This window comes from Moschus berezovskii, chromosome 7, assembly GCF_049115385.1.
Source record: "Moschus berezovskii isolate FMDL1 chromosome 7, NW_MosBer_1.0, whole genome shotgun sequence".
NCBI lineage: Eukaryota > Metazoa > Chordata > Mammalia > Artiodactyla > Moschidae > Moschus > Moschus berezovskii.
The window spans coordinates 31,909,187-31,936,751 of NC_142466.1; the positions used below are offsets into that span (position 1 = coordinate 31,909,187).

Sequence of the window (27,565 nt, forward strand, 5' to 3'; positions counted from 1 at the left end):
GCAGTATCTTACTGATATCTTATGATATCATGACTAGGACACTGACACTCCATTTCCAGCACTACAAGGATCCCTCATATTGGTCCCAGCCCTGCCTTAATCCTTTGGTAACCATTAATCCGTTCTCTATTTCTGACACTTTTGTCATTTCAAGAATGTTATATAAATGGAATCATATGGTATGAAACTTTTTTTGATTGGCTTTTTTTCACTCAGAGTGACTCTCTGGAGATTCTTCCAGGTCTGACATAGTATGGTGGCACGTATCAGCAGTTTGTTCCCTTTTATTGCTGAGTAGTATTTCATGGTATGGATGTACCAAGTATGTTCAGCCATTTACTTACTGAAGGATACATGGGCTGTGTCCACATTTTGGCTATTCAGATAAAGCATATAAAAACATTCCTATCCAAGTTTTTGTGTGAACATTTGTCTTCATTTCCTCTGGGAAAAATGCCCAGGAGTATAACTTCTAGGTCACATGGTAGTTACATGTTTCGATTTTTAAGGAACTGCTAAACTGTTTCCCCAAGTGGCTGCATCATTTCACATTTCCACCAGTAATATATAAGTGATGTGGTTTTTCTGCATTCTTGTCGGCGTTTGATCTTTATTTTTATTTTTGAACTTTTAATTTTATGTTGGAGTATAGTCAATTAGCAATGTTGTGATAGTTTCAGATGGACAGCAAAGGGACTCAGCCATACATATACATGCAAGGTCTGTGATATATTCTGAGTTAATTTTTGTATAAGGTATGAGATTTAGGTCAAAGTTTGTTTTTTGCCAATGGATACACAATTGTTCCATGACCATTAATTGAACATGCTATCTTTCTTCCACTGAATTGCTTTTGCAATTTGTCAAAATCATCTGGGTATATTTTTGTGGTTCTACTTCTGCATTCTCCTTCTGTTCCAATCAATTTCAAGATACCAGTACCACACAGTCCTAATTACTATAATTATATAATTATCTTGAAATCGATTCTTGAGTCTGATTCTTCCCACTTTATTCTTCTTTGCTATTCTAGTTTCTTTGCTTTTCTACATACATCTTAGAATAATATCTACAACTATAAAATTTTGCTGTGATTTTGACAGGAAATACACAAACATATATCATATTAGAGATAATTGACATCTTTACTGTGTTGAGTCTTCCAACCCATGAGCATTGTGTATCGATTTATTTATATCGCCTTTCTTTCATCAGAGTTTTGTAGTTTCCAGGACACAAGTCTTGTATTTGTTAGATTTATACCCAATTATTCTTTTTTCAAGGGATGGTAAATGATATTGTATTTTTTACTTCAGTGTTCATATGTTCATTGCTAGTATATAGAAACAGTTGAGTTTTATACAGTGTGTAACCTTACTAAACTCATATGTTAGTTCTATAACTTTTTCCTTTTAGAACCCTGGGTATTTTCTTAGAAGGCAATCATTTCTCTGCAAACAGTTTTATTCCTTCCCTTTGATGTATATGCCTTTTATTTCCTTTTCTCAGATTATTTCATTAGATAGAACTTCCATCACTATGTTGAATAAAAAGTGTTGATAAAAGTGGGATTTTAGTATGATGAGTGATTTTTCATTTGGAATCTGGACATTTTCAGATCATGCTCTGCAACTCTGGACCTTATTAAAATCTGTTTTAGCTGCTGTTCTCTGAAACCACGCAGGTCGGGGAGAGGGAGGTGTAACCTGGTTATTCTCCAGTGGAGGTAGAAGTCCACGTTCTCCACGTGGCCTCCTCTGTGACCTATGTGAGGGCTCCTCTTAACTGCTGGGCCTGGGCAGAGCTTCTGGCTCCCCACCGACTCTGCTGTGGGAAGGGTGTTGTTACTGCTGGTGGTGGGCCAAAGTCCTAATGCTCCAGGAGGCTTCCTCTACTACCACCCCAGAGGGAAGAGGGGCGTTGCAGGGTGAGGAGAGAAGTCCCAGGTCCCCGTGTGATCTCCACATTGCACCCTTGTGGGGATTAAATCCATCTTCTCTGTTCAGGGGTCTTGGGGAACCATGTTCCAGTCTGATGAGGAGTCCAATCATTCCATTCAGTCTTTTCTGGTATGGGTAGTGGTGGACCATACAGTTTTCTGTGGTGTTTGAAACGGAGCAGCATTTTCTAAGAGTTCACTGTCCTGCTAGGCTGTCCTTTTCCTGGTCTTCTGGGTAGAGGGAGCAAGCTTTAGTGGGACTTTTTATTCTATTTCTGTTTATTTCCTGACAGCTACCTTCTTCAGCTCCAAGTTTGGGATTTATAATACAAACAAACAAACAAGACCTCTTGGAACCCAGTGAAGTCACACTTGTGTCCTTCTTCAGTACCCACGGACCCTAGCCAGTCTGCTTTCTCCGCTCCACTTTCGGTCTTCTTATGTTTTATATAGAATGTCTGGATTTTACTTGCATTTACCAGGAAGAATAGGGGAAAATACATCTATGCCATCTTCCCAGATGTAGCAGTTCTGTGTATGTTATACTTTAATAGGCCTTTATCAGGTGGGGCTAAAAATACAGCACTTCATGTATACGATCATTAAATACAATGAAAAGATACATTTATTGAGCACCTTGGGGAAATAAGGGTCTATGTGAGACCGTTTTCATATACTCAAAGCTTAACTTTTTGTAAGTCAAATGGATTTAATTTTCTTTCATCCATTTTATAGGCGAGACAATCTACAATGGCATTCACTCCTCTGTGCCTTCATTAACTGTGAAGAAAACCATAATTCTCCAATGCCCTTCAGAGTCCCACACCTGCTTTTCATATGTTTTGTTTTCTTCATCAGCTATTTACCGTTCCTTCCTGTGTACACTGCCACTTGGCCTCATATCAGAAGCCATTCCTCTTTCTTCTCCTCTTCCCTTTAATTGCCTTCTAGGCATAGGTTATTAGCTTACTGGAATTATGTCTAAGGACAGAAACTTGAGAATGTTCTGAGAAGTTCACCTTTGAATATACGCACAGGCTCTCTCTGTGCTGATTGTTTAGGCACCTTTTCCCTTATTACACCTATATTCAATGTGTTTGGGATCATGGATGTGCCTTTTCCCTTATTTAACCGGTATTCAATGTGTTTGAGATTATTTATGACCTGATGTGAAGATGAGTGATTTCATACTTACTGTTGAGACTAATTACTGCATGCTGATAATGAGAGAGTACAGTGGGAATGACACTGAATTCATACGGGCTCACTGACTTGACCTCCTGACACCAAAAGGCTCCTGGCTCTAACATCACAAATACCTTAAATCTCACCAGCGCCTTTGTTGCTATAATCTGATGTTGCCATGTTCTCTAGCTGGACCACTCTACCAGTCTGTCTGGTCAGTCATCCCGACTGGTTTCCTTGTTCTGACTGCCCCTTCATTAATAATCTCTTCTGGTGACAGCCAGGGTGATCTTCAGAAAACTAACACAGAATCAAAGAAAACTAACTATTCTAATCACATGGACCACAGTCTTGTCTAACTCAGTGAAACTAAGCCATGCCATGCAGGGCCACCCAAGATGGATGGGTCATGGTGGAGAGTTCTGACAAAATGTGGTCCACTGGAGAAAGCAATGGCAAACCACTTCAGTATTCTTACCTTGAGAACCCCATGAACAGTATGAAAAGTCAAAAAGACGGGACACTGAAAGATGAACTCCCCAGGTCGGTGGGTGCCCAATATGCTATTAGAGATCAGTGGAGAAATAACTCCAGAAAGAACGAAGAGACGGAGCCAAAGCAAAAATACCACCCAGTTGTGGATGTGACTGGTGATGGAAGCAAGGTCGAATGCTGTAAAGAGCAATATTGCATAGGAACCTGGAATGTTAGGTCCATGAATCAAGGCAAATTGGAAATGGTCAAACAGGAGATGGCAAGAATGAATGTTGACACTTTAGGAATTAGCAAACTACAATGGACTGGAATGGGTGAATTTAACTCAGATGACCATTATATCTACTACTGTGGGCAAGAATCCCTTAGAAGAAATGGAGTAGCCATCATAGTCAACATAAGAGTCTGAAATGCAGCACTTGGACGCAATCTCAAAAGCGACAGAATGATCTCTGTTTGTTTCCAAGGCAAACCATTCAATATCACGGTAATCCAAGTCTATGCCCTGACCAGGAATGCTGAAGAAGATGAACTTCAATGGTTCTATGAAGACCTACAAGACCTTTTAGAACTAACACCAGAAAAGATGTCCTTTTCATTATAGGGGACTGGAATGCAAAAGTAGGAAGTCAGGAAACACCTGGAGTAACAGACAAATTTGGCCTTAGAGTACAAAATGAAGCAGGGCAAAGGCTAATAGAGTTTTGTAAAGAGAATGCACTGGTCATAGCAAACACCCTCTTCCAACAACAAAAGAGAAGACTCTACACATGGATATCACTAAATGGCCAACACCAAAATCAGACTGATTATATTCTTTTCAGCCAAAGATGGAGAAGCTCTATACAGTCAGCAAAAACAAGACGAGGAGCGGACTGTGGCTCAGATCATGAACTCCTTATTGCCAAATTCAGGCTTAAATTGAAGAAAGTAGGGAAAACCACTAGACCATTCAGGTATGACCTAAATCAAATCCCTTACGATTATACAGTGGAATTGAGACAGATTTAAGGGACTAGAACTGATAGAGTGCCTGATGAACTATGGACGGAGGTTTGTGACACTGTACAGGGGACAGGGATCAAGACCATTCCCAAGAAAAAAATTCAAAAAAGCAAAATGGCTGTCTGAGGAGGCCTTACAAATAGCTGTGAAAAGAAGAGAAGCGAAAAGCAAAGGAGAAAAGGAAAGATATACCCATTTGAATGTAGAGTTCCAAAGAATAACAAGGAGAGATAAGAAAGCCTTCCTCAGTGATCAGTGCAAAGAAATAGAGAAAAGCAATAGAATGGGAAAGACTAGAGATCTCTTCAAGAAAATGAGAGATACCAAGGGAACATTTCATGCAAAGATGGGCTCAATAAAGGACAGAAACGGTATGGACCTAACAGGAGAAGAAGATATGAAGAAGAGGTGGCAAGAATACACAGAAGAACTATACAAAAAAGATCTTTATGACCCAGATAATCATGATGGTGTGATCACGCACCTAGAGCCAGACATCCTGGAATGTGAAGTCAAGTGGGCCTTAGGAAGCATAACTACAAACAAAGCTAGTGGAGGTGATGGAATTCCAGTTGAGCTATTTCAAATCCTAAAAAAAGATGGTGTGAAAGTACTACTCTCCATATGCCAGAACATTTGGAAAACTCAGCAGTGGCCACAGGACTGGAACAGGTCAGTTTTCATTCCAGTCCCAAAGAAAGGCAATGTCAAAGAATGCTCAAACTACCGCACAATTGCACTCATCTCACATGCTAGTAAAGTCATGCTCAAAATTCTCCAAGCCAGGCTTCAGCAATACATGAACTGTAAACTTCTGGATGTTCAAGCTGCTTTTAGAAAAGGCAGAGGAACAAGAGATCAAATTGCCAACTTCCTCTGGATCATCAAAAAGGCAAGAGAGTTCCAGAAAAATATCTGTTTCTGCTTTATTGACTATGCCAAAGCCTTTGACTGTGTGGATCACAATAAACTGTGGAAAATTCTGAAAGAGATGGGGAATACCAGACCACCTGACCTGCCTCTTGAGAAATCTGTGTGCATGCTGCTAAGTCCCTTCAGTCATGTCCAACTCTGTGCGACCCCATAGACGGCAGCCCACCAGGCTCGCCCGTCCCTGGGATTCTCCAGGCAAGAACACTGGAGTGGGTTGCCATTTCCTTCTCCAATGCATGAAAGTGAAAAGTGAAAGTGAAGTCGCATGCCAGGAATCAACAGTTAGAACTGGACATGGGTCAACAGACTGATTCCAAATAGGAAAAGGAATATGTCAAGGCCTTTTATTGTCATCCTGTCTATTTAACTTACATGCAGAGTACATCATGAGAAATGCTGGGCTGGAGGAAGCCCAAGCTGGAATCAAGATTGCTGGGAGAAATATCAATAACCTCAGATATGCACATGACACCATCCTTATGGCAGAAAGTGAAGAGGAACGCTAAAGCCTCTTGATGAAAGTGAAAGAGGAGAGTAAAAAAGTTGGCTTAAAGCTCAACATTCAGAAAACTAAGATCATGGCATCTGGTTCCATCACTTCATGGCAAATAGATGGGGAAACAATGGAAACAGTGCTGACTTTATTTTTATGGGCTCCAATATCACTGTAGATGGTGACTGCAGCCATACTAAAAGACGTTTACTCCTTGGAAGGAAGTTATGAGCAACCTAGACAAGCATATTAAAAAGCATAGATATTACTTTGCCAATAAGGGTCCATTTAGTCAAGGGGATGGTTTTTCCAGTAGTCATGTATGGATGTGAGAATTGGTGTATAAAGAAAGCTGAGTGCTGAAGAATTGATGCTTTTGAACTGTGGTGTTGGAGAAGATGCTTGAGAGTCCCTTGGACTGCAAGCAGATCCAACCAGTCCATCCTCAAGGAGATCAGTCCTGAGTGTTCATTGGAAGGACTGATGTTGAAGCGGAAACTCCAGTACTTTGGCGACCTGATGCAAAGGGCTGACTCATTGGAAAAGACCCTGATGCTGGGAAAGATTGAGGGAAGGATGAGAAGGGGACGACAGAGGATGAGATGGTTGGATGGCATCATGGACTCAATGGACATGAGTTTGGGTAAACTCCGGGAGTTGGTGATGGACAGAGAGGCCTGGCATGATGCGGTTCACGGGGTTGCAAAGAGTCAGACACGTCTGAGCAAGAACTCAGCTGAACTGAACTGAAGGTGATCTTTCTGAAACATGAATTAGATCACACAATGCCTCTGCTTAGATTATCTAGTACTTTTTCAGTGTTCAGTTCAGTTCAGTTGCTCAGTCGTGTCTGACTCTTTGCGACCCCATGAATCACAGCACGCCAGGCCTCCCTGTCCATCACCAACTCCCGGAGTTCACTCAAACTCATGCCCATCGACTCGGTGATGCCATCCAGCAATCTCATTCTCTGTCGTCCCCTTCTTCTCCCACCCCCAATCTTTCCCAGCATCAGAGTCTTCTCCAGTGAGTCAATTCGTCGCATGAGGTGGCCAAAGTATTGGAGTTTCAGCTTTAGCATCAGTCCTTCCAATGAACACCCATGATTGATCTCCTTTAGAATGGACTGGTTGGATCTCCTTGCAGTCCAAGGGACTCTCAATAGTCTTCTCCAGCACCACAGTTCAAAAGCATCAATTCTTCGGCGATCAGCTTTCTTCACAGTCCAACTCTCACATCCATACATGACCACGGGAAAAACCATAGCCTTGACTAGACGGACCTTGGTTGGCAAAGTAATGTCTCTGCTTTTAAAGATGCTGTTTAGGTTGGTCATAACTTTCCTTCCAAGGAGTAAGCGTCTTTTATTTATTTATTTTATTTTGTTTTATTGGAGGCAAATTACTTTACATTAGTATATTGGTTGATTTTGCCATACATTGACACGAATCCGCCCGGGTGTACATGTGTTCCTTTTCTTGAACCCCCCTCCCACCTCCCTCTTCCCCATATCCTCCCTCCAGGTCATCCCCGTGCACCAGCCCCAGCATCCTGTATCATGCGTCGAACCTGGACTGGTGATTCATTTCACATATGATAAAATACATGATACAACGCCATTCTCCCAAATCATCCCACCTTCACCCTCTCCCACAGAGTCCCAAAGACTGTTCTATACACCTGTGTCTCTTTTACTGTCTCGTATACAGGGTTAAGGTTACCATCTTTCTAAATTCCATATATATGCGTTAGTATACTGTATTGATGTTTTTCTTTCTGGCTTACTTCACTCTGTATAATAGGCTCCAATTTCATCCGCCTCATTTAATTTCATGGCTGCGTAGTCAGAACAAAACTTCAAGCTTCCTTTCATGACCAACCATCCTCTAGGTATTCAGGCCAGCTGCCTACATCCCAGCTCCTTATCTCACTGAGGTCACTCTCCCCATGGATTGCTGTGGCTCTGGCCACACCGGACTTCGGTCCCTTCCTCCAGAACATCAGCACATTTGTTCCCTTTCCTCGACATCCTCCTCCTGAAGACTTCTGCATAGTTATCTTCTGGTGATTCATGTTTCCACACGAATGTCACCTCCTACTGGGGCCTTTCCCAACCACGCCATCTAAAGCATGCATGCCACCACTCTCCTGCCTGTCATTACATAGCTCGCTGCCAATTTTACTTTCTCCCTAAGCACTAGAACTACCCAAAATTTGTGTATTCTTACTTGTGTATTCTCTGCCTCCCACTCTTTATCAGGTAACTTCCCTAAAATCAGGGATCACATCCCTCTTTTTCTCTTCTTTATTCCTACCACTTAGTCCTGGCACATAGTAGGTCCTTGATAAATATCTAGTAAATGAATATATATGTACATATAGTATACTATGCACATTATCTGAATTTTTGTTGTCATAATAACCCTGAGAGGCAGGTAAAGGATTTCCATCTTTTATACAGATAAGGGCTTCCCAGGTGGCACTAATGGTAAAGAACCAGCCTGCCAATGCAGGAGACGTGAAACATGAGTTCGATCCCTGGGTTGGGAAGATCCCCTGGAGGAAGGCATGGCAACCAACTCTAGTATTCTTGCCTGGAGAATTCCATGGCTAGAGGAGCCTGGCAGGCTACAGTCCATAAGGTCTCAAAGAATTGGACGTGACTGAAGTGACTAGTACTCACGCATGCAAGGAACTTAGGCTCAGAAAGGCCCCAGGGTTTGCCCAAGGTCGGAAAGCAAGCAAAGAGTAGGGCTGAACTAGATCCCAGAACTCTGACCTCAAGTTCGGTCCTTGTAACAAGAGATCCCAAATCCTTGTCTGTGGAGTGGCTGCCTCAGAACCCCCAGGACACTTGTTAAAAACATAATCTGTCCTGCTATATATAAAATAGCTGCCTCACTATGTAATAAAAACAACTTTGCCAATGGGGAAAAGTAGGTTAGGGACCAGAGAGTTTCAGACTCACAATTACCAAGTTATTTTTCCTACAGGAATTTTAATAATAAAGGTGGTTTTATAGCTGCAAGTGTATATAGCTATAAAATTCAAATGTCACTGAATTAAATCCAGCCCTTAATTAATTACATTGAGCTTTTGCTGAAAGTAACAACTGTGCATCCTGTCACGAGAGGCACTTTTGTTAGCACAGGCTACTTAGGTGTTATTACCTTCATTATTAAGACAAAGCACAGAGTTACCGAAGCATTTACAGTAACAGAAGTTGATATTGAACACAATTCTTCTTCATCATTGACCCTCTTACATCTATTAGAAAAAACACAGAGTTACCAAAGCATCTACAATTAATAGAAGTTTATATTGAACATGATTCTTCTTAATCAATTGACCATCCAACATCATTAGAAAAGCTTGTACATATTATTGAGTCATACAGTTAGACCTCCTAAACCTGACACTCAGGTGGTGGGATGGAAGCTCTAGTTTCTATTTCGAACAAATTCTGAGGCAATTCTGACACGCAGCCAGGTTTGTTCATTAATGAATTATACTGTGTTATTTTTTCTTGAGTCCTGGTGAGAGCTGAGGTTTTTTTGAAAGCCCACTAGTTCAATATTAGAAAATTTCAGGTTGAAAACATGCACCCCAAAGTTCACTGCAGCACTATTTATAATAGCCAAGGCATGGAAGCAACCTAAGTGTCTCTCAACAGAGGCATAGACAAAGATGATGTGGTACATATTACAATGGAATATTACTTGGCCATGAAAAAGGACAAAATGGCATTTGCAGCAACATGGATGGGCCTAGATATCATTATACTAAGTGAAATAAGTCAGAGAAAGACGAACATCATATGATAAAATTTCTATGTGGAATCTTAAAAAAATGAACGTATTTACAAAACAGAAACAGACTCACAGGTCTTGTAATCAAAGTTAAGAATACCAAAGGGGAGATAGGGAGGGAAATGCGTAGGTAACATGCACACACATAGACATACATGTATAACTGATTCACTTTGCTGTATACCTGAAATTAATACAACGTTGTAAATCAACTATATTTCAATAAAAATTAAAAAAAAGAAAAACAAAGGAAAAATAACTTAAGTCCACTTTCAATCACCTAGATAGTTACCTAGTGAGGTAAGTACTGCTGAGAAATGCCACGCCTGTGTTTGTGCTTGATTACAATCCCATCAGCTAGGATTACTTTAATTATGGAAGTTAATTAGAAGAAAAAGAAGAGAGATGCAGAGAGGGAGTGAAATGATAAATTATATATTTGTACTAAGACAATGTTAAAAAAGGTCTGAACAAAACACATTTACAATGAGCAAAACAAAAAAAGAGACTGATTCAGGGAGCTGGTATAGATATACCTGAGAAGACCCTGGGCTAGAACTCTCTGTTCCCATAGCATGAGGCACACACCCTGACTGTCGGAACTGATGGGGCCACCTGAGGGAGGGGGCAGCCACCAATGTTTCTGGCCAGATCCAGAGAAGTGACAGGAGGCATGGACAGGATAAGGACCAATGCTTTCCTTCCAATGAACAAAAACATTACCCTAAATTAAAAATAAAACAAAAAAGCAGAGGCTGAGCTGTAGTCACGGAACCTCTGCAGTGTGGGTGGAGCCTCACCGTCAGGACCATGTTCACCTGTAGTCCAGTCATCTCTGCAGGTCAGCATCAGCTAGCAGAGTACATGTGTGTTGATTTCTGGAAACTGTTAGGGTTTACAGATCACTCTTTCATTGAATCTGCAAACTGGTCATATATATAAGAAGAACAAGGAAACAGAAACAAAGGCAAATGTTCATCGCAGCACTGTTTATAATAGAGAGGACATGGGAGCAACCTAGATGTCCATCTGCAGACGAATGGATAAGAAAGCTTTGGTACATATACACAATGGAGTATTACTCAGCCATTAAAAAGAATGCATTTGAATCAGTTCTAATTAGGTGGATGAAACTGGAGCCTATTATACAGAGTGAAGTAAGCCAGAAAGAAAACACCAATACAGTATTCAGTTCAGTTCAGTCGCTCAGTCGTGTCCGACTCTCCGCGACCCCATGAATCACAGCATGCCAGGCCTCCCTGTCCATCACCAACTCCTGGAGTACACTCAAACTCATGTCCACAGAGTCGGTGATGCCATCCAGCCATCTCATTCTCTGTCGTCCCCTTCTCCTCCCGCCCCCAACCTTTCCCAGCATTAGAGTCTTTTCCAGTGAGTCAACGCGTCGCATGAGGTGGCCAAAGTATTGCAGTTTCAGCTTCAGCATCAGTGCTTCCAATGAACACCCAGGACTGCTCTCCTTTAGAATGGACTGGTTGGATCTCCTTGCAGTATAAGGGACTCTCAAGAGTCTATACTAACTCATATATATGGAATTTAGAAAGATGTTAATGATAGCCCTGTATATGAGACAGCAAAAGAGACACAGGTATACAGAACAGTCTTACGGACTCTGTGGGAGAGGGCGAGGGAGGCATGATTTGGGAGAATGGCATTGAAACATGTATATTATCATATGTGAAACAAAGCACCAGTCCAGGTTTGATGCATGATACAGGATGCTTGGGGCTGGTGCACAGGGATGACACAGAGGGAAGATAAGGGGAGGAGGGAGGTGGGAGTGGGGTTCGGGAAGGAGATCTCATGTACACCCGGGGCGGATTCATGTCAATGTATGGCAAAACCAACCAATATAATATTGTAAAATAATTAGCCTCCAATAAAAAAAAAAAGAAACAAAGGCAAGCGTTTCAATTTATCACAAACAATATAAGGAAGCAAGCCTCTTCAAGAGTCAGAAATGGAAGCATTAAAAGAATCATTTCCTGTAGACCTCATGAAACCGCTTAGCTTTTGGATCATGACTCCTGTTGAAATGAGATGGAACAGGGGGTCCAGAGCCTCAGTGGTAAGCAAGAGCAGCCCTGGTACAAGGGTGAACCTGTGTTAGCTAACACTTGCCTGTCAACATCCAGTGACGTGGGGGAGTGCCACCTTGGGCTGCCTTTACAGTAGAGGTGTTCGGCCAAACAGGCACTGACCTGACCTGGGAGGACTGGAAGCTGGAGAGACAGGCAGGGACGGATGAGCAGCCCTGGGAGCAAATGCTTGGAACTATTAATACATTCCTGTGCATAGTCTGGGCTCTGGCTCACGCCTCTTTCCCTTATGTGTGACTCTGGGTAAAATCAAAATCCAATGGGAAAAAATCTGAATATATGTGCTTGAAAAATATCTTTGGCCCAGTATAAAGGTGATGGAGAGAGGAGTCAGAGGAGATGAAGGTTTCTTTTTTGAGAGCAGCCAAGTACAGAGAGCATTGAAAGCAATTTTTCTCAGGTCCGAAGTCCAGGTTTCTGCTAACAGCAACTTTGTTTTCAATAGCACGATGGCAGAGAAAGATCTGTTATCAACCAAATCCTTTTCCTTTCCTTCCTGGGCACACAGTTAGGTCATTTGTCAGCCTCTCGGCAGTGAGATGTGGGTAAGGTGCGGGTTTCTAGCTGATGAAATGTGAGCAGAAGTCAACTGTGCCATTTCTTGACCCAAACCACAAAAACCCTCTTGTGAAATAATTTGTTTTAGATGTTAGGTGAGTGAGAAAAAAAAATCTATTTTAGCCATCATATACTTATGGTTTGGTTTGTTAAGCAGGCAAATAGAAAAAAGTGCCTAATAAGCACACATGTTAATTATTCCATGTTTAATCTTCTTTCCCCTCTTCTAACATCATGAGTCACAAATGGCATTTGAAAATGGTTCTCTACGATCCTTAGCCATCAAAAATGACAAGGACCTACTGTATAGTGCAGGGAACTATATTCAATATCTTGTAATAACTGAATCACTTTGTGGTACACCCAAAACATTGTAAGGCAACTATCAGTTCAATGAAGTTCAGTTCAGTCGCTCAGTTGTGCCTGACTCTCCGTGACCCCATAAATCACAGCATGCCAGGCCTCCCTGTCCATCACCAACTCCCGGAGTTCACTCAAACTCACGTCCACAGAGTCGGTGATGCCATCCAGCCATCTCATTCTCTGTCGTCCCCTTCTCCTCCCGCCCCCAACCTTTCCCAGCGAGTCTTTTCCAGTGAGTCAACTCGTTGCATGAGGTGGCCAAAGTATTGCAGTTTCAGCTTTAGCATCAGTCCTTCCAATGAACACCCAGGATCGATCTCCTTTAGAATGGACTGGTTGGATCTCCTTGCAGTCCAAGGGATTCTCAAGAGTCTTCTCCAGCACCACAGTTTAGAAGCATCAATTCTTCGGCGATCAGCTTTCTTCACAGTCCAACTCTCACATCCATACATGACCACGGGAAAAACCATAGCCTTGACTAGACGGACCTTGGTTGGCAAAGTAATGTCTCTGCTTTTTAATATAGTATCAAGGTTGGTCATAACTTTCCTTCCAAGGAGTAAGTGTCTTCTAATTTCATGGCTGCAATCAGCATCTGCAGTGATTTTGGAGCCCCAAAAAATAAAGTCTGACACTGTTTCCACTGGTTCCCCATCTATTTCCCATGAAGTGATGGGACCAGATGCCATGATCTTTGTTTTCTGAATGTTGAGCTTCAAGCCAACCTTTTCACTCTCCTCTTTCACTTTCATCAAGAGGCTTTTGAGTTCCTCTTCACTTTCTGCCATAAGGGTAGTGTCATCTGCATATCTGAGGTTATTGATATTTCTCCCAGCAATCTTGATTCCAGCTTGTGCTTCTTCCAGCCCAGCATTCCTCATGATGTACTCTGCATATAAGTTAAATAAGCAAGGTGACAATATACAGCCTTGACGTACTCCTTTTCCTATTTGGAACCAGTCTGTTGTTCCATGTACAGTTCCGACTGTTGCTTCCTGACCTGCATACAGGTTTCTCAAGAGGCAGGTCAGGTGGTCTGGTATTCCCATCTCTTTCAGAATTTTCCACAGTTTATTGTGATCCACACAGTCAAAGGCTTTGGCATAGTCAATGAAGCAGAAATAGATGTTTTTCTGGAACTTTCTTGCTTTCTCCATGATCCAGTGGATGTTGGCAATTTGATCTCTGGTGCCTCTGCCTTTTCTAAAACCTGCTTGAACATCTGGGAGTTCAAGGCAACTATATTTCAATAAAAAAAAATAAAAATTGAAAAATGAAGAGGAAAGAATGAATTGTACTTTAAACCCTTCAGATTCTCACTGTTGAGTAAGAGGCAATCTATCTCAGGAAGTATGACTGTGTATTCATTTGCAAGGAGAATGAGAAGACTTGTTAAAGGTGACTGGGATCCTGGGCAATAATAGAAACCACGACTGCAGGAGGCAGGTTTGGAGCTCTGGGAAGGATGTAAAAATGGCAAATAGGTTTGAGATGATGGTGCTTAGAGTATGGCAGAGTCCTCCTGGAGCACTGCTCAGATAGAGATTCTGGGTTACATCCAGGAGCGCATACATGTTTTATCACTCAGTCTCTTTGGGACCCCATGGACTGTAGCCTGCCAGGCTCCTTTGTCCATGGGATTCTCCGGGCAAGAATGCTGGCTGCTGCTGCTGCTAAGTCGTTTCAGTTGTGTGAGATGTTATTTCTTCCTCCAGGGGATATTCCCAGCCCAGGGATCGAACCCCTGTCTCCTGCGGTTCCTGCATTGGCAGGCTGGTTCTTCACCACTGAGTGACCCGGGAAGACACACTCAGGAAGACCGAGCAGCAGCAAAAGAATGTGATAAATCATGATGCCTCCAGGAGGCATGGGTGTGAGAAGAGGTGCCTACACGGCAGGTGTTCAGACTCCATCCCTCAATAGCTGAGTGGCCTCGGGAGAGTTATTTAGTCTCTGTGTACCCTTGTTTTCTACTTCTATGGTTGCCGAAAGCAGTAATGCTCGTAAAGCTGTTTGCATAACATGAGGTCTGAATACATGCTAACTATTATCAGCATGATCCCTGGTATGATACAGGGAGAAAACACTGAGGAACAGTGTCTGGAACTTTTGATAAACCAAGAAAACACACAGAAAGGACAAGTGCAAAGAAATAAAGGAAGAAACAAGAAAGAGGAGAGGGAACAAATCTTTTAGTGAGAAGGAACTCAGGTGTTTCTATTTTGAAGAACTGTGAGGGTTTCAGGCTAACCAGAAGAAGAAATTAATTTTCTCCTAGGGCTTCCCTTGTGACTCAGCTGGTAAAGAATCCTCCTGGAATGCAGGAGATCTGGGTTTGATCTCTGGGTTGGGAAGATCCCCTGGAGAAGGGAAACGCTACCCACTCCAGTATTCTGGAGAATATACAGCCCACAGGGTTGCAAAGAGGCGGACATGACTGAACGACTTTCACTTGGCTTCTCCTGAAACTAGTATTAGTCTCTGAACAGACAAAGTGTCAAGTCACATATTGGAGACCTCAGAAAGGATCTACTTCCAGAGAAATTGTGAAACAATGCATGCCAGGGTAATTTGCTGGTGCCCTCACGACTCTGTTCAAGAAAATTATAGTCAGATCCACAAATGATCTAATCTTAATTCAAGAGAAAAGTGAATAAGTCAGTGATGCCAAATAATTTAAATATTCGCATACACAGCAGTAAGGTGTTATACGTTTCACGTGCTTTCACTATCGAACACTAAGAAAACTGTATTTTTCCAGATTTAATCAATGCATAATGCCTTGTAATTAGTGAGAATGCTTTAAGGAATGTTAGCCTCTGCTTACACTGCAATTATCATAGGTTTCTCAGAAGGGCCACCAGAGTGAAATCTGTGAAAACTCCCTGAAATGAGAATTCTCAGTTGAAGAACTGAAGAACTCATGAGTCAAAATTTAAGGGACCACAATCAACATGAACCTATGAAAGCTTTTCTCAAAATACCAACACCATCTTGTACATTTGAAATTGGTAATGATGGATCCTGATTGTTAATGTCCAGTTCCCATCCCCTGCTGTCCAGAAACTTTTCAGGATCTGGCTACCTGGCAGTTTCAACAAGAGTTGCTTTGTTACGGATAATAGTCATATTAAAATGCATGATATTTTCTTTAGTCTGGGTCTCCTTCCAAGTGCCTTTCACATTTTATAGCTCAGGAATTTTTAACTCCTTCCTGTCCTGCTGTCTCTCTTGCAAGTTCTCCTTCACTTCCACTTCCTGCCTCCTGAATCAGCATTTGTCATTTCAGTCAACTCCACATTCTTTCTCTTCACCAATTCTCTGATTCTTTATCCCTTCATCTGTAATTTTCCCTAGACTTCATTGCAAAAGCTGTCCTTCTTTGCCATCTAGTTTTCCAGTCTCCAAAAGATAAAGGAAATAAATTTGCAAATGTTAGAACTTTAAGTAAGGGGAGTTTATAGCTGGTAGTGGTGGGTGGAGATTACCGTACTTTATTTGTATATAAGAGATTCATAGGACTTTTAGGTCTGAAAAAGACCCAAGAGTGCATCTATTTAAAACCCCTCTGTTTACAATAAGGACACAGGTTTATAGTTCTGAAGCTGCTCTGAGTTTTGTAATGAGACAAATACCCTAAAATCTTACCTATTCTATTGTTACAATAAGTTTCCCTTTTAGTAGTAGTGAAAAAAAATAAATGTTTCTCTCCCATCCAAATCATTACATGGTTTTACTTAGTGTAATCTAATAAAATAAATTATTATACTTCAGTGACACTCTGACTATGCTGGAAAATGAGGTGTAATATTTGAGCAGAGAATATAGAAAATGAATGATTGAACCAGAGGGCACTGTAGCCTCCAGGCTATGTTCAGTTCACTCACATGTTTAGTCTGGAAAGAATTTTTTAAAAATTTGAACTTGTCAGACTCAGTTAAACAAAAAAAGGAGAAATTAAAAAAAAAAGTGTGTGTGTATGTGTGTGTGTGTTTTGGTTTGGCTTATATGGAAAAATTGGAAGTTCTACTAACATTAGATTTATGATTTTCTTATACGTGAACCGTGAACTTCCAGATGTTCAAGCTGGTTTTAGAAAAGGCAGAGGAACCAGAGATCAAATTGCCAACATCCGCTGGATCATCAAAAGGGCAAGAGAGTTCCAGAAAAACATCTATTTCTGCTTTATTGACTATGCCAAAGCCTTTGACTGTGTGGATCACAATAAACTGTGGAAAATTCTGAAAGAGATGGGAATACCAGACCACCTGACCTGCCTCTTGAGAAACCTGTATGCAGATCAGGAAGCAACAGTCAGAACTGGACATGGAACAACAGACTGGTTCCAAATAGGAAAAGGAGTACGTCAAGGTTGTATATTGTCACCCTGTTTATTTAACTTATATGCAGAGTACATCATGAGGAACGCTGGGCTGGAAGAAGCACAAGCTGGAATCAAGATTGCTGGGAGAAATATCAATAACCTCAGATATGCAGATGACACCACCCTTATGGCAGAAAGTGAAGAGGAACTCAAAAGCCTCTTGATGAAAGTGAAAGAGGAGAGTGAAAAGGTTGGCTTGAAGCTCAACATTCAGAAAACGAAGATCATGGCATTTGGTCCCATCACTTCATGGGAAATAGATGGGGAACCAGTGGAAACAGTGTCAGACTTTATTTTTTGGGGCTCCAAAATCACTGCAGATGCTGATTGCAGCCATGAAATTAAAAGACTCTCAGTCCTTGGAAGGAAAGTTATGACCAAGCTAGATAGCATATTAAAAAGCAGAGACATTACTTTGCCAACCAAGGTCCGTCTAGTCAAGGCTATGGTTTTTCCAGTGGTCATCTATGGATGTGAGAGTTGGACTGTGAAGAAAGTTGATCACCGAAGAATTGATGCTTTTGAACTGTGGTGTTGAAGAAGACTTTTCAGAGTCCCTTGGACTGCAAGGAGATCCAACCAGTCCATTCTAAAGGAGATCAGTCCTGGGTGTTCATTGGAAGGACTGATGCTAAAGCTGAAACTCCAATACTTTGGCCACCTCATGCAAAGAGTTGACTCACTGGAAAAGAGTCTGATGCTGGGAGGGATTGGGGCAGGAGGAGAAGGGGACGACAGAGAATGAGATGGCTGGATGGTATCACCGACTCGATGGACATGAGTTTGAGTGAACTCTGGGAGTTGGTGATGGACAGGGAGGCCTGGTGTGCTGTGATTCATGGGGTCGCAAAGAATTGGACACGACTGAGCAACTGAACTGAAGTTGGCAACAGAAATATAAAAACGAGCTGTGCCCTTCAGATAGGGTGTGGTACTGTCCATACTCTAATCCTTGGAATCTATGACTATGTTATATTACATGACAAAAGGGAATTAAAGTTGTAGTTGCGATTAAGATTGCTAATGAACTGACATTAAAATAGTGAGATCACCCTAGATTATCTAGGTGGGCCAGTCTAATCATTTGAGCTCCTAAAATTAAAAGAGGGATACTGAATAGCTTGTCAGAGAGAGGCAATATGAGAAAGTCTCCAACTGCCAGTATTGAGACGGAGGAAGAGGGCCAAAACTAAGGAATGCAACAGCCTCTGGAACTTGCGAATGACACTCGGTTTACAGCCAGCAAGAAATCAGAGGTCTCAGTCCTATGTCACAGTGACCTAAATTCTGCCAACAATCCAAATGAACAGGAAAAGCATTATCTCTTGGAGTTTATAGAAAGGAGTGCACCTCTTTGACACCTTGGTTTTATCCTGGTAAGACTGTACTGGACTTTTGGCCTATAGAACTCTAAAACAAAATATTTGTGTTTTAGGACTCTAAGTTTGTGGTAAATTGTTAGGGCAAAATAAAAGAATAATATGCAGGCCATATACACTGCCTCTATCACCAAAGCTACTGCTTCAACAAAGAAGATGTATAAACGAGCAATAAGCACGAGAAAAGATGCTCAACATTGTTAGTCATCAGGGAAATGTAAATTAAAGTCACAATAAATGATCACTTTACATCCATGAGGATGGCTATAATTAAAAAAAATAGACAATAACAGCTGTGGTGAGGATGTAGACATTGGAATCCTTATACTGTTGATGGAAATACAAAATGGTGCAGCTACTTTGAAACACAGTTGACAGTTTTTTAAAAAGTTACACATAAATGTGCCATACAACCCAGCAATTCTACTTTTAGGTATATACACTCAAGAGAAATGAAAAGATGTCCACACAAAAGCTTGCACATGAATGGTCACTATTCATGATAGCCAAAAACTGGAAATAACCCCAATGTCCATTAACTAATGAGTGGAAGAAAATGTGGTATATTCATACAACGGAATACTATTACTCTACCACAAAAAGGAATGCAGCATACATGTCACAACACGGGTGAATCCTGAACACGTTATGCTAAGTCACTAACAAAGGACCATGTAGGACCCCATTTATTCAAAGGATCTGGAACAGGCAGGTCTGTGAAGACACAGTACACTAGTAGTCACCAAGGCCTGGAGGAAATGAGGCGATTGGGAAGTGATGGCCAAGAGGTGTGGAATTTATTTTGGGATAATGAAAATGTTCTAAACATTTGGGTATGGTGATGAATGTACAACTCTGAATGTACTAACAGCCACTGAATTGTATACTTTAAATAGTTGATTTGTACAGTATGTGAATTACACTTCAACAGTGTTTTTAAGAAAACAAAAATCTTGCTTTGTTGTGATGATGGTTATACAACTTAAAAAATTTGCTAAAATATCACTGAATTGAACACTTACAATGGGTGGATATTATGGGATGTAAATTATGCCTCCAGAAAATTGACAAAATGATTTAAATCTAATTTAACCTTTTCTTGAGGAGTCAGGGTCAACAGTGTGACTACCAATTAATTATCTTGCACAAAATATAAGGACTTGGTATTTCTTTGCCTTTGTGATTCTGTTCAGTTGGTGTGCCTTTGGTATCAATATTGCAGGGCCTGTAGGGTCTAAGGGCTTCCCTGATGGCTCAGATGGTAAAGAATTTGCCTGCAATGCGGGAGACCCAAGTTCGATTCCTGGGTTGGGAAGATCCCCTGGGGTCTCAAGAGTCGGACATGACTGAGTGACTAACACTAGGATCTAAGGAAGTCTAGGGCTTAGACTATCCTCACCTACACATCCCCAGGTTTCCTGGCTTCTTTTTCCTCCCTTGTTTCAACCACCATTCCCTAAACATAGTTTTTACCAATGCCAGTATGTCAGATTACTACCATTACCTCTACTGATTATTCACCGAAGTTAACGACTCCCCAGGACTCTAAGGCAGCAACTTCTTCTGCATGTTCCACTGCAGAGTCCTAGATGAGGGACCCCATACCCAGGACAGCTGCTTGATGCTACAGCCTCTCCAAGGAACAACACTCCAAGGATATGGTACCCACTACCTGTCTCACCACCCATCCTTCCCTCATTCCATTGAACAGATGTGGGAATTGCTTTTTCAGGATGTGAGATGGGCTGGGCTAGATCATTTTCTTGTTTGCTTCCTCTATTCTGCTGGGGAGCAGAGAAAGTTGAATTCTCCTGCTATACTCTCATCCCTATCATCTGAATTCTATGAAAGCTAGGCTTCCTCAGCAGGTGTGCTACACATCTATACATACTGAGGAAAACTTCAGAATCTTGGTTACTCAGTATTGTAACAGATAATGAGGTCCTTTGATGGCAGCTTGAATGAGTCAATGGCCATTACCCTGATGCTCAGAGCATCACTAGGAACACAGGTAAACTTCTGTGCTTTTCCTTCTGATCTGGTGCACTGGGGCAAATCTTTCATTGCTGGTTGTCACCACAGTGACAAGGTCCTCTCTGAGCCTAACTCTCTATGAAGCAGAATCCTCCCCTAGTGAACAGAGTTGCTGGATGAAGAATTCAGAAATGCCAATTTGAAATGACTTACATTATGAAAACCTTACAAAACTGCTTGTCTTTATTGCAACTACTAAATCATAATGAGGAGGGGGCTGAGAAAGGAGAATTAAAAAAAAAAAAACCCAACTGCCTTTTATTTTTATTTTCCCAGTGAGGTTTCTGTGATCTCTTTATTAGACACAATATGTGTCAGCTATTCCACTCATAGAAAAGCAGAAAAACATGCCAGGAAAGGAGAAATATTTCATGTCTCTTTCTTCCTGTGAACACTTGGGATGAGCTCATCTGTGTTCTCTCCTTCAATGAAAGATACACTCATCCCTCAGCCCCCATCTTCCCATTTTCCATTGATGATGTCAAGCAGGCCTTACAGTATCTCTTTTGTGATCTTATAAAATCAATGACAACCAAAACCGTTTCCCTCATGGCTATGACTTCATCAGTGGGCAACACCTGGATGGGCCTCATCTGCATTGGTAAGCAGAGCTCCCCTCCACTGGTCCAGACTGAAGCAATTTACCAGGAAACTACTGCTTTCCTTCAAAACGCTGCCTACACCATTTGGATCGGGCAGTTTTCTGAGCAGTGCTGGCTGAATGCAGACTCTCACTAGTCAAGATGGCTCTCCAATCTTCATGCCTGTCTTTGTGCACACCAGAAATTCTCCTTTACCTATGGCTACAAATGCACACAAAGTCAACTGTCCTTCAACATGTTAGGTATGTGACATTTTGGTGACATTCTTAAACTCCTCCCTAGCTGCTGCTACCCTCCCCTCCCATCTACTTTCTGAGCAGTGAAACATCCAGTGAAGCATCCAGTTGAGTCCAGTTTAGGACAGAAAGGAGTTTTGTGCCACTGGGTCTACATGGCTGTGAGTTTCTGGAACCAGGGAAGTAGGTAGGGAAACATTAGGCATCTCCACCCTGAGAGGTACTCGTAAAGTACTCTCAAAACTTTTCGGACTTAAAAGATAAAAATCAACACATACTGATGAATTTAGAGAGAAGCAAAGACAATTTAGACAATCTAGGGAAGCAAAGAAGCTCTAAAGACAATATTTTACAGGATTAAATCAGGTAGAGCAGGAAGGTTTGGTTGGAGAAGGAAATGGCAACCCACTCCAGTATTCTTGCCTGGAGAATCCCAGGGATGGGGGAGCCTGGTGGGCTGCTGTCTATGGGGTGGCACAGAGTCGGATACGACTGAAGCAACTTAGCAGCAACAGCAGGAATGTTTGGTATATCTAAAACTAAATGATGTTTCTATATTTAAACAAAAATTGTAGACAGTACCAATGGACCTACCATAAACCTGAGCAGCAGAACTGACAACACACTCATCTCAGAGGATGGGGGGACAGGAATGGTCTAATTACGGGCTTGCGGGGGGGTCGTTCATCAGCTCTCCCTTCCTCTCCCATGTGAAACAGTCCTCGTGTAGCCACTTCCCTTGCTCTGAATTCAGGCACACTCCAACCACTTTTCAGATAGCTAATTCAGCTTTCCCCTTGACATTGAGATGTTGAGACATTAGACAGAGGTGTTCTCCAAAGGGTTTGTGAGCATTCCAGTCTCTGAAAAGGAATCTCCTCTACTGTAAAAATAACCTGGCTTTTGCTTTATCTTCACAATAATAAGAGTGAACAAGTATTGAGTGCTTGCTACATGCCAGGCATACTTATAAGCATTTTACATGAATGAAGGCATTTAATCTCCACAAGAACCTTCTGAGTCAAACACTATTATTATCACCATAAGTCAAATAAAGAAACTGAGTCAGAGAGTATGAAGAAGCGGCTCAGGAATATGCACCTTGGAAGTGACAGAGTCAGGATTCAAATCCAGACTGTGAGGCTCTGGAGCCTGCAGGCTTAACTGCCACACTATGCTTGCTCTCGTGAATTACTATGAACAGATTTCCCCACATCTGGTCAATTCAGGTGCATTAGCAAGATAATGTCAAGGGGACACCTGAGTGCTGCTGCTATGTCACTTCAGTCATGTCCGACTCTGTGTGACCCCATAGACGGAAGCCCACCAGGCTCCCCCGTCCCTGGGATTCTCCAGGCAAGAACACTGGAGTGGGTTGCCATTTCCTGCTCCAATGTGTGAAAGTGAAAAGTGAAAGTGAAGTCGCTCAGTCGTGTCCGACCCTTAGCGACCCCATGGACTGCAGCCTACCAGGCTCCTCCATCCATGGGATTTTCTAGGCAAGAGTACTGGAGTGGCTTGCCATTGCCTTCTCCGCACCTGAGTGCTTTGAGCCTCAAACAAAATCCTTTTTTTTGGCCTACATTTATACTGAAGTTGCGGTAAAAAACAAAAAACAAAAACCACAACTCTACAATGTCTTTTAAAGCATAGAGGTACTGGGGTTTACCATGAAGATCTGATCACAAGTGAGTTGACAGGCTATACAGTCCATGGGATCCCAAAGAGTTGGACATGACTGAACTGAGCATGAGCTCAAAGACAGAGCTGAATTAGCTCCTAATGGCTTCTCTGTGGCTCAGATGGTAAGGAACCTGCCTGCAATGCAGGAAACCTGTGTTCAAGCCCTAGCTCAGGAAGATCCCCTGGAGGAGGGAATGGCAACCCACTCCAGCACTCTTGCCTGGAGAATCCCACGGACAGAGAAGCCTGGCAGGCTACAGTCCATGGAGTTGCAAAGAGTTGCACACGACTGAGAGACTAACACTTATAAAGTATTGGTTAAACCAGAAAGTTTGTTTGGGTTTGAGTTCTGGAAAAACCCTAACAAACTTTTTGGCCAACCCAATACTTGCAAATTTTCAGTATGAAGATGTACAGTGAAAAATGCATGGATGCAAAGTTGAGCTAATGTTTTACACATTTTAGAATTGATTTCAGGATGTGTTTCATCTTAGAAGAGCTAGAGAAAGAAAGAGAAATATTTATTAGGTGTGAACTATGTGCCTGGCATTGGGCTCAGGGCTTTTTCACATGTGCAATCTTATTTATCCTCAAAACAATCTTGTAAAATATGATTAATTTCATGCTTACAGATGAGAAGGAAGACTCAGTGAGCTTATACCCTTTGTTCAAGGTCACACAGCTAAAGAACAGTAGAACTGTATCCTTCAGAGATGCCTCAAATCTCCCCCCCTGCAAGTGCCCCCCCACCACTTACATGGTATTTGGGTTGTATCTTATACATGGCTATGCAGGATCTTAATGGGTACATTTGAAGGAAACTCTGTCTCTTGATTCTAGGTGGTCACATATACATCTATTGCCTTCACTAGTCTGTAAGCATCACAGATCACAAAACTCAGGTCTAACTTACTGCTCCACACTGATAATACTTGGCAGAGGATGTGCTCAGAACAGTAGCTGGTGAGTCACTTTAAAACTGTGAGTGTAGACATTGACGTCGGGCTAGGTGATAATCCCAGGTAAAGGTACAAATACAATCTTAAAGCAACATCTCCATTTTGATCCTTAACTTTCAGAGGGATTGTCTGACAGACTTGCCAGCAGACCTGAACAAACCCCACCACCAAAGACAAAGACGCAGCTCCCTAAGCTCTGGGTGTGGTGTCCGTGCACTACTTCATCGCTCAGCTCCTTTCCTCCTTCTTCCCCGGTGCCTCTTTGGCTGCTCTCTCTTTCCTGGCTTTGAACATTTTGGCAGCCTCCAATAGCTCCTCTTCAAAGAGCTGAAGACAAGCCTGATGTTACAATTGCTTTGCTTAATTCCAGACAGGTTTTCATGAATCGTATTAAATTCAGGTGAACAAAGGGTATTTAGTCTGTGACAGAGCTGAACCGTATCTGGATAAATATAAACAAGAGAGTTAATCCTGTAAGAGCCACTATTTGCCAGCAGTTGGAAGGATGTTCGCACTGCCCTGGACAAGGCAGACTGTGTTGGGGGGTGGGTAAGGCAGAAGAGAATTAACCAGATGGGTGCCAAGCATCTGGACTCTGTACAAAGAGGGGCACAAAGATTATGACTGGAATACATTAGGAGCAAAGCAAATGTTCTATTCACAAAAAAACAGGCATTAATAATAGTCTGTAATCCACCTCAGGGCCCCTCAGCTGGCCTTACTCTTTGTTGACTTTCATCCTCTCTGCAAAGCGTCCTGCTCAAGGTCCCTTCCCAGATCAGCCTTAGGTCATGGGGGTAGAAATACTGTTGCTAAACAGATATGCAAGGGAGTAGCATGTGTGATTGGAAAACAGTGTGACAACATAATCCTGGCGTGGATGGATGAGGTCAGTGTGGGGTGATGTCGGCTTTTCTAGCAACGACTAAATCATCTCATGGGAGCGGCAATTGAAAAGAATAAATACAAACACATGCAACACACCGCCACAAAGGCTGTATGGCCCAGACCTGAGGAAAGGGAGCCCAGCTTGAAAGCATCAGTGGCGAGATGAGGGGACAATGATCTGGGGGTTAGGAGACCTCAGTTCCCTTCTCCCAGACACCAGTTGAGAGGCTGTGTGACCTCAGGTTGCCTGGTCGCTAAGAACTGTGGACCCTGGTTCAGAGTTCAGCTGCTCTCTAAGGTCTCTTAGTTTTAAAGGCAAAGATCCGTCCTATGTAAGGAAGGTTTTATAAAAGTGTCTTACTATAAGACCACAACCTTACCAGGGGGAAGGATGGGAGAACGGATAGTAAGGGAATTGGGGATCAACATATCCATACTGCTATGTTTAAAATGGATAACCAACAAGGACCTACTGTATAACACAGGGAACTCTGCTCAATGTTAGGTGGCAGCCTGGATGGGAGGGGAGTTTGGGGGAGAATGCATATGTGCAAATGTATGGCTGAGTCCCTTTGCTATTCACCTGAAACTATCACAACACTGTTAATTGGCTGTACCTCAACATAAAATAAAAACGTTTTAAAAATTAAAAAAAAAAATCCCAAATAACAACTTTGGGAGGCACTGCACTCTGAACTGCAATTTTTGGAAGTGGCCACGTATAGAATGGTTTGCCTAAGCTCTATGGATAAAGGTGAAGTACTGGCAGATGCATTAGAGCAAAAGGTTGAAATAAACAGTCGGAGAGAAGAACACTTGTGCTCTAGCCCACAGTCACAGAATTCCAACTACCCAAGGGTCTTAAAGTTTCCTTTGTAATAGGTGGGAGGAGAAATGAAAAGATCATTTGATGACCTTAGGTCATGAGTCATGTTCCCCCATAGGCTACTTCCCTGTATATATCTATGCTCATGCTCTCTTCCCTGCATCTCTGTTATCAAAATTCTACCCCAAGTCTAAGACCTCTCAGGTAGAGTGAAACTGCACTCTCTTTGGTTATCAAAACTTATTTAATTCATTCTATCTCATATTACATGCTATCTTCATTTAATTACAATTATAGGTCACAAACTTCCAAAGGCAGGGAATGGATCTCATTTATGTCTGTCTCCCTGACCCCACTTAGCACACTGTAGGCACCTACTCAGCAGTTTCCAAATTGAACAGGGTTTTTCACATTACCTGCTAATGTGATGGCAATGGAGACAGAGTCATATCCCAAGGCATTTGAGGCATTACAAGTGTAGAAACCCACATCAGCTTCCACAGGTGCCAGGATCTGTAAGGAATCATCTGGCTGCAGAAGAATCCTGGAGCAACAGAAAAGAAATGTAGACCTGGTCAGGTCACTTGACTCCTTTTTGGCACTGGACATGGGTAAAGCTGGAAGGAACCTCAGGGGATATTAAACAGAACCCTGTTTAACAACAGGCACAAACTAGCCACAATGACACACGGGAACCCAGCCTCTTGCCACTTTGTTGAGTGTGATTCTGGAAGCGAGCCCAAATAAGGCGGTTTGGGATTGCTTACGCAGTTTGTTGACTGCCTGGGCTAACTGCTAACAGTTGGAGCAGACAGCCTAAGGACACTGAACACACATGACACACACACTGGGGGTGACAGGAGACGTTAGAATGAATGGTGCAGATGGATTTGGGGAAGGCTTCAGGAAAAGGGAAAGTTATAAAGGAAGAGTTATTAATGCTCTGGATGGTGGAAAGTAGGCAGAGCTTCCAGATAGGGCGAAAGGCATCTGTTAAGGCTTGGAGGTGGGAGAGAGGAAGTCAGCAATTGACTGTTGACAAGAGGATGCTGAAGGAAACTGTATGTGTAACTATGTCTCAATTCTGTTGTCTTCATTAGTCTGTATATATTACTGGGCACAAAAATTAGATCTTATTTATTGTTTCATTTCTCACAATTCTTGGCAGAGGGCCCTCTGTAGAGAAGATGCCAGAAGAATGAAGGCAAAGTATGCCCTTCAGGGTCATGGTAGAGATAATTCTAGAATAATCACCATGAAGTTCAGATACTTTGCTTTACCTGAAAGGGATTATGAGAATCAAATGGTGAGTACATACCATGAGCTTCAAAATCCATGCCTATCTGTCTATTTTTTTTCTTTTCTAGATGGATGCCATTTCTAAGAAGTACCTTTTATGGTAGTTAAGCAGATGAATGACTAATGATGACTTTAAGCTGATGTCATGGTGAGGCTGATGGTAACTGTAGTGTGTGTGTGGAGGTGGGAAATCTAGAAGAGTTGGGGGAGGACTGGATGGGAACTTTAGAGATCCAGTGCTGGACCTGACTGGGCCTTAGGTCAATACATCATTCAACAGCATGAAAAATGAGTTAGTGGTAGCTTTGCGGTTCCTGGAGTCAGTCACTTCCATCTTTGTGATTCTTTCCACCTTCTTATTAATTTCCAAAGCTT

The 27,565-nt window shown here is 42.1% G+C and overlaps 1 protein-coding gene across 1 annotated transcript in view; it reads right to left on the bottom strand.

The window, feature by feature from the left end:
* Positions 1 to 27,565, bottom strand: part of ADAMTSL1 (ADAMTS like 1) — a 529,587-nt gene that overhangs the window by 104,371 nt on the left and 397,651 nt on the right. The window contains exon 20 of the mRNA XM_088837881.1: positions 26,308 to 26,435. Within this exon, the coding sequence (XP_088694007.1) occupies positions 26,308 to 26,435 (128 nt within the window). The remainder of the gene's footprint in view (positions 1 to 26,307; positions 26,436 to 27,565) is intronic.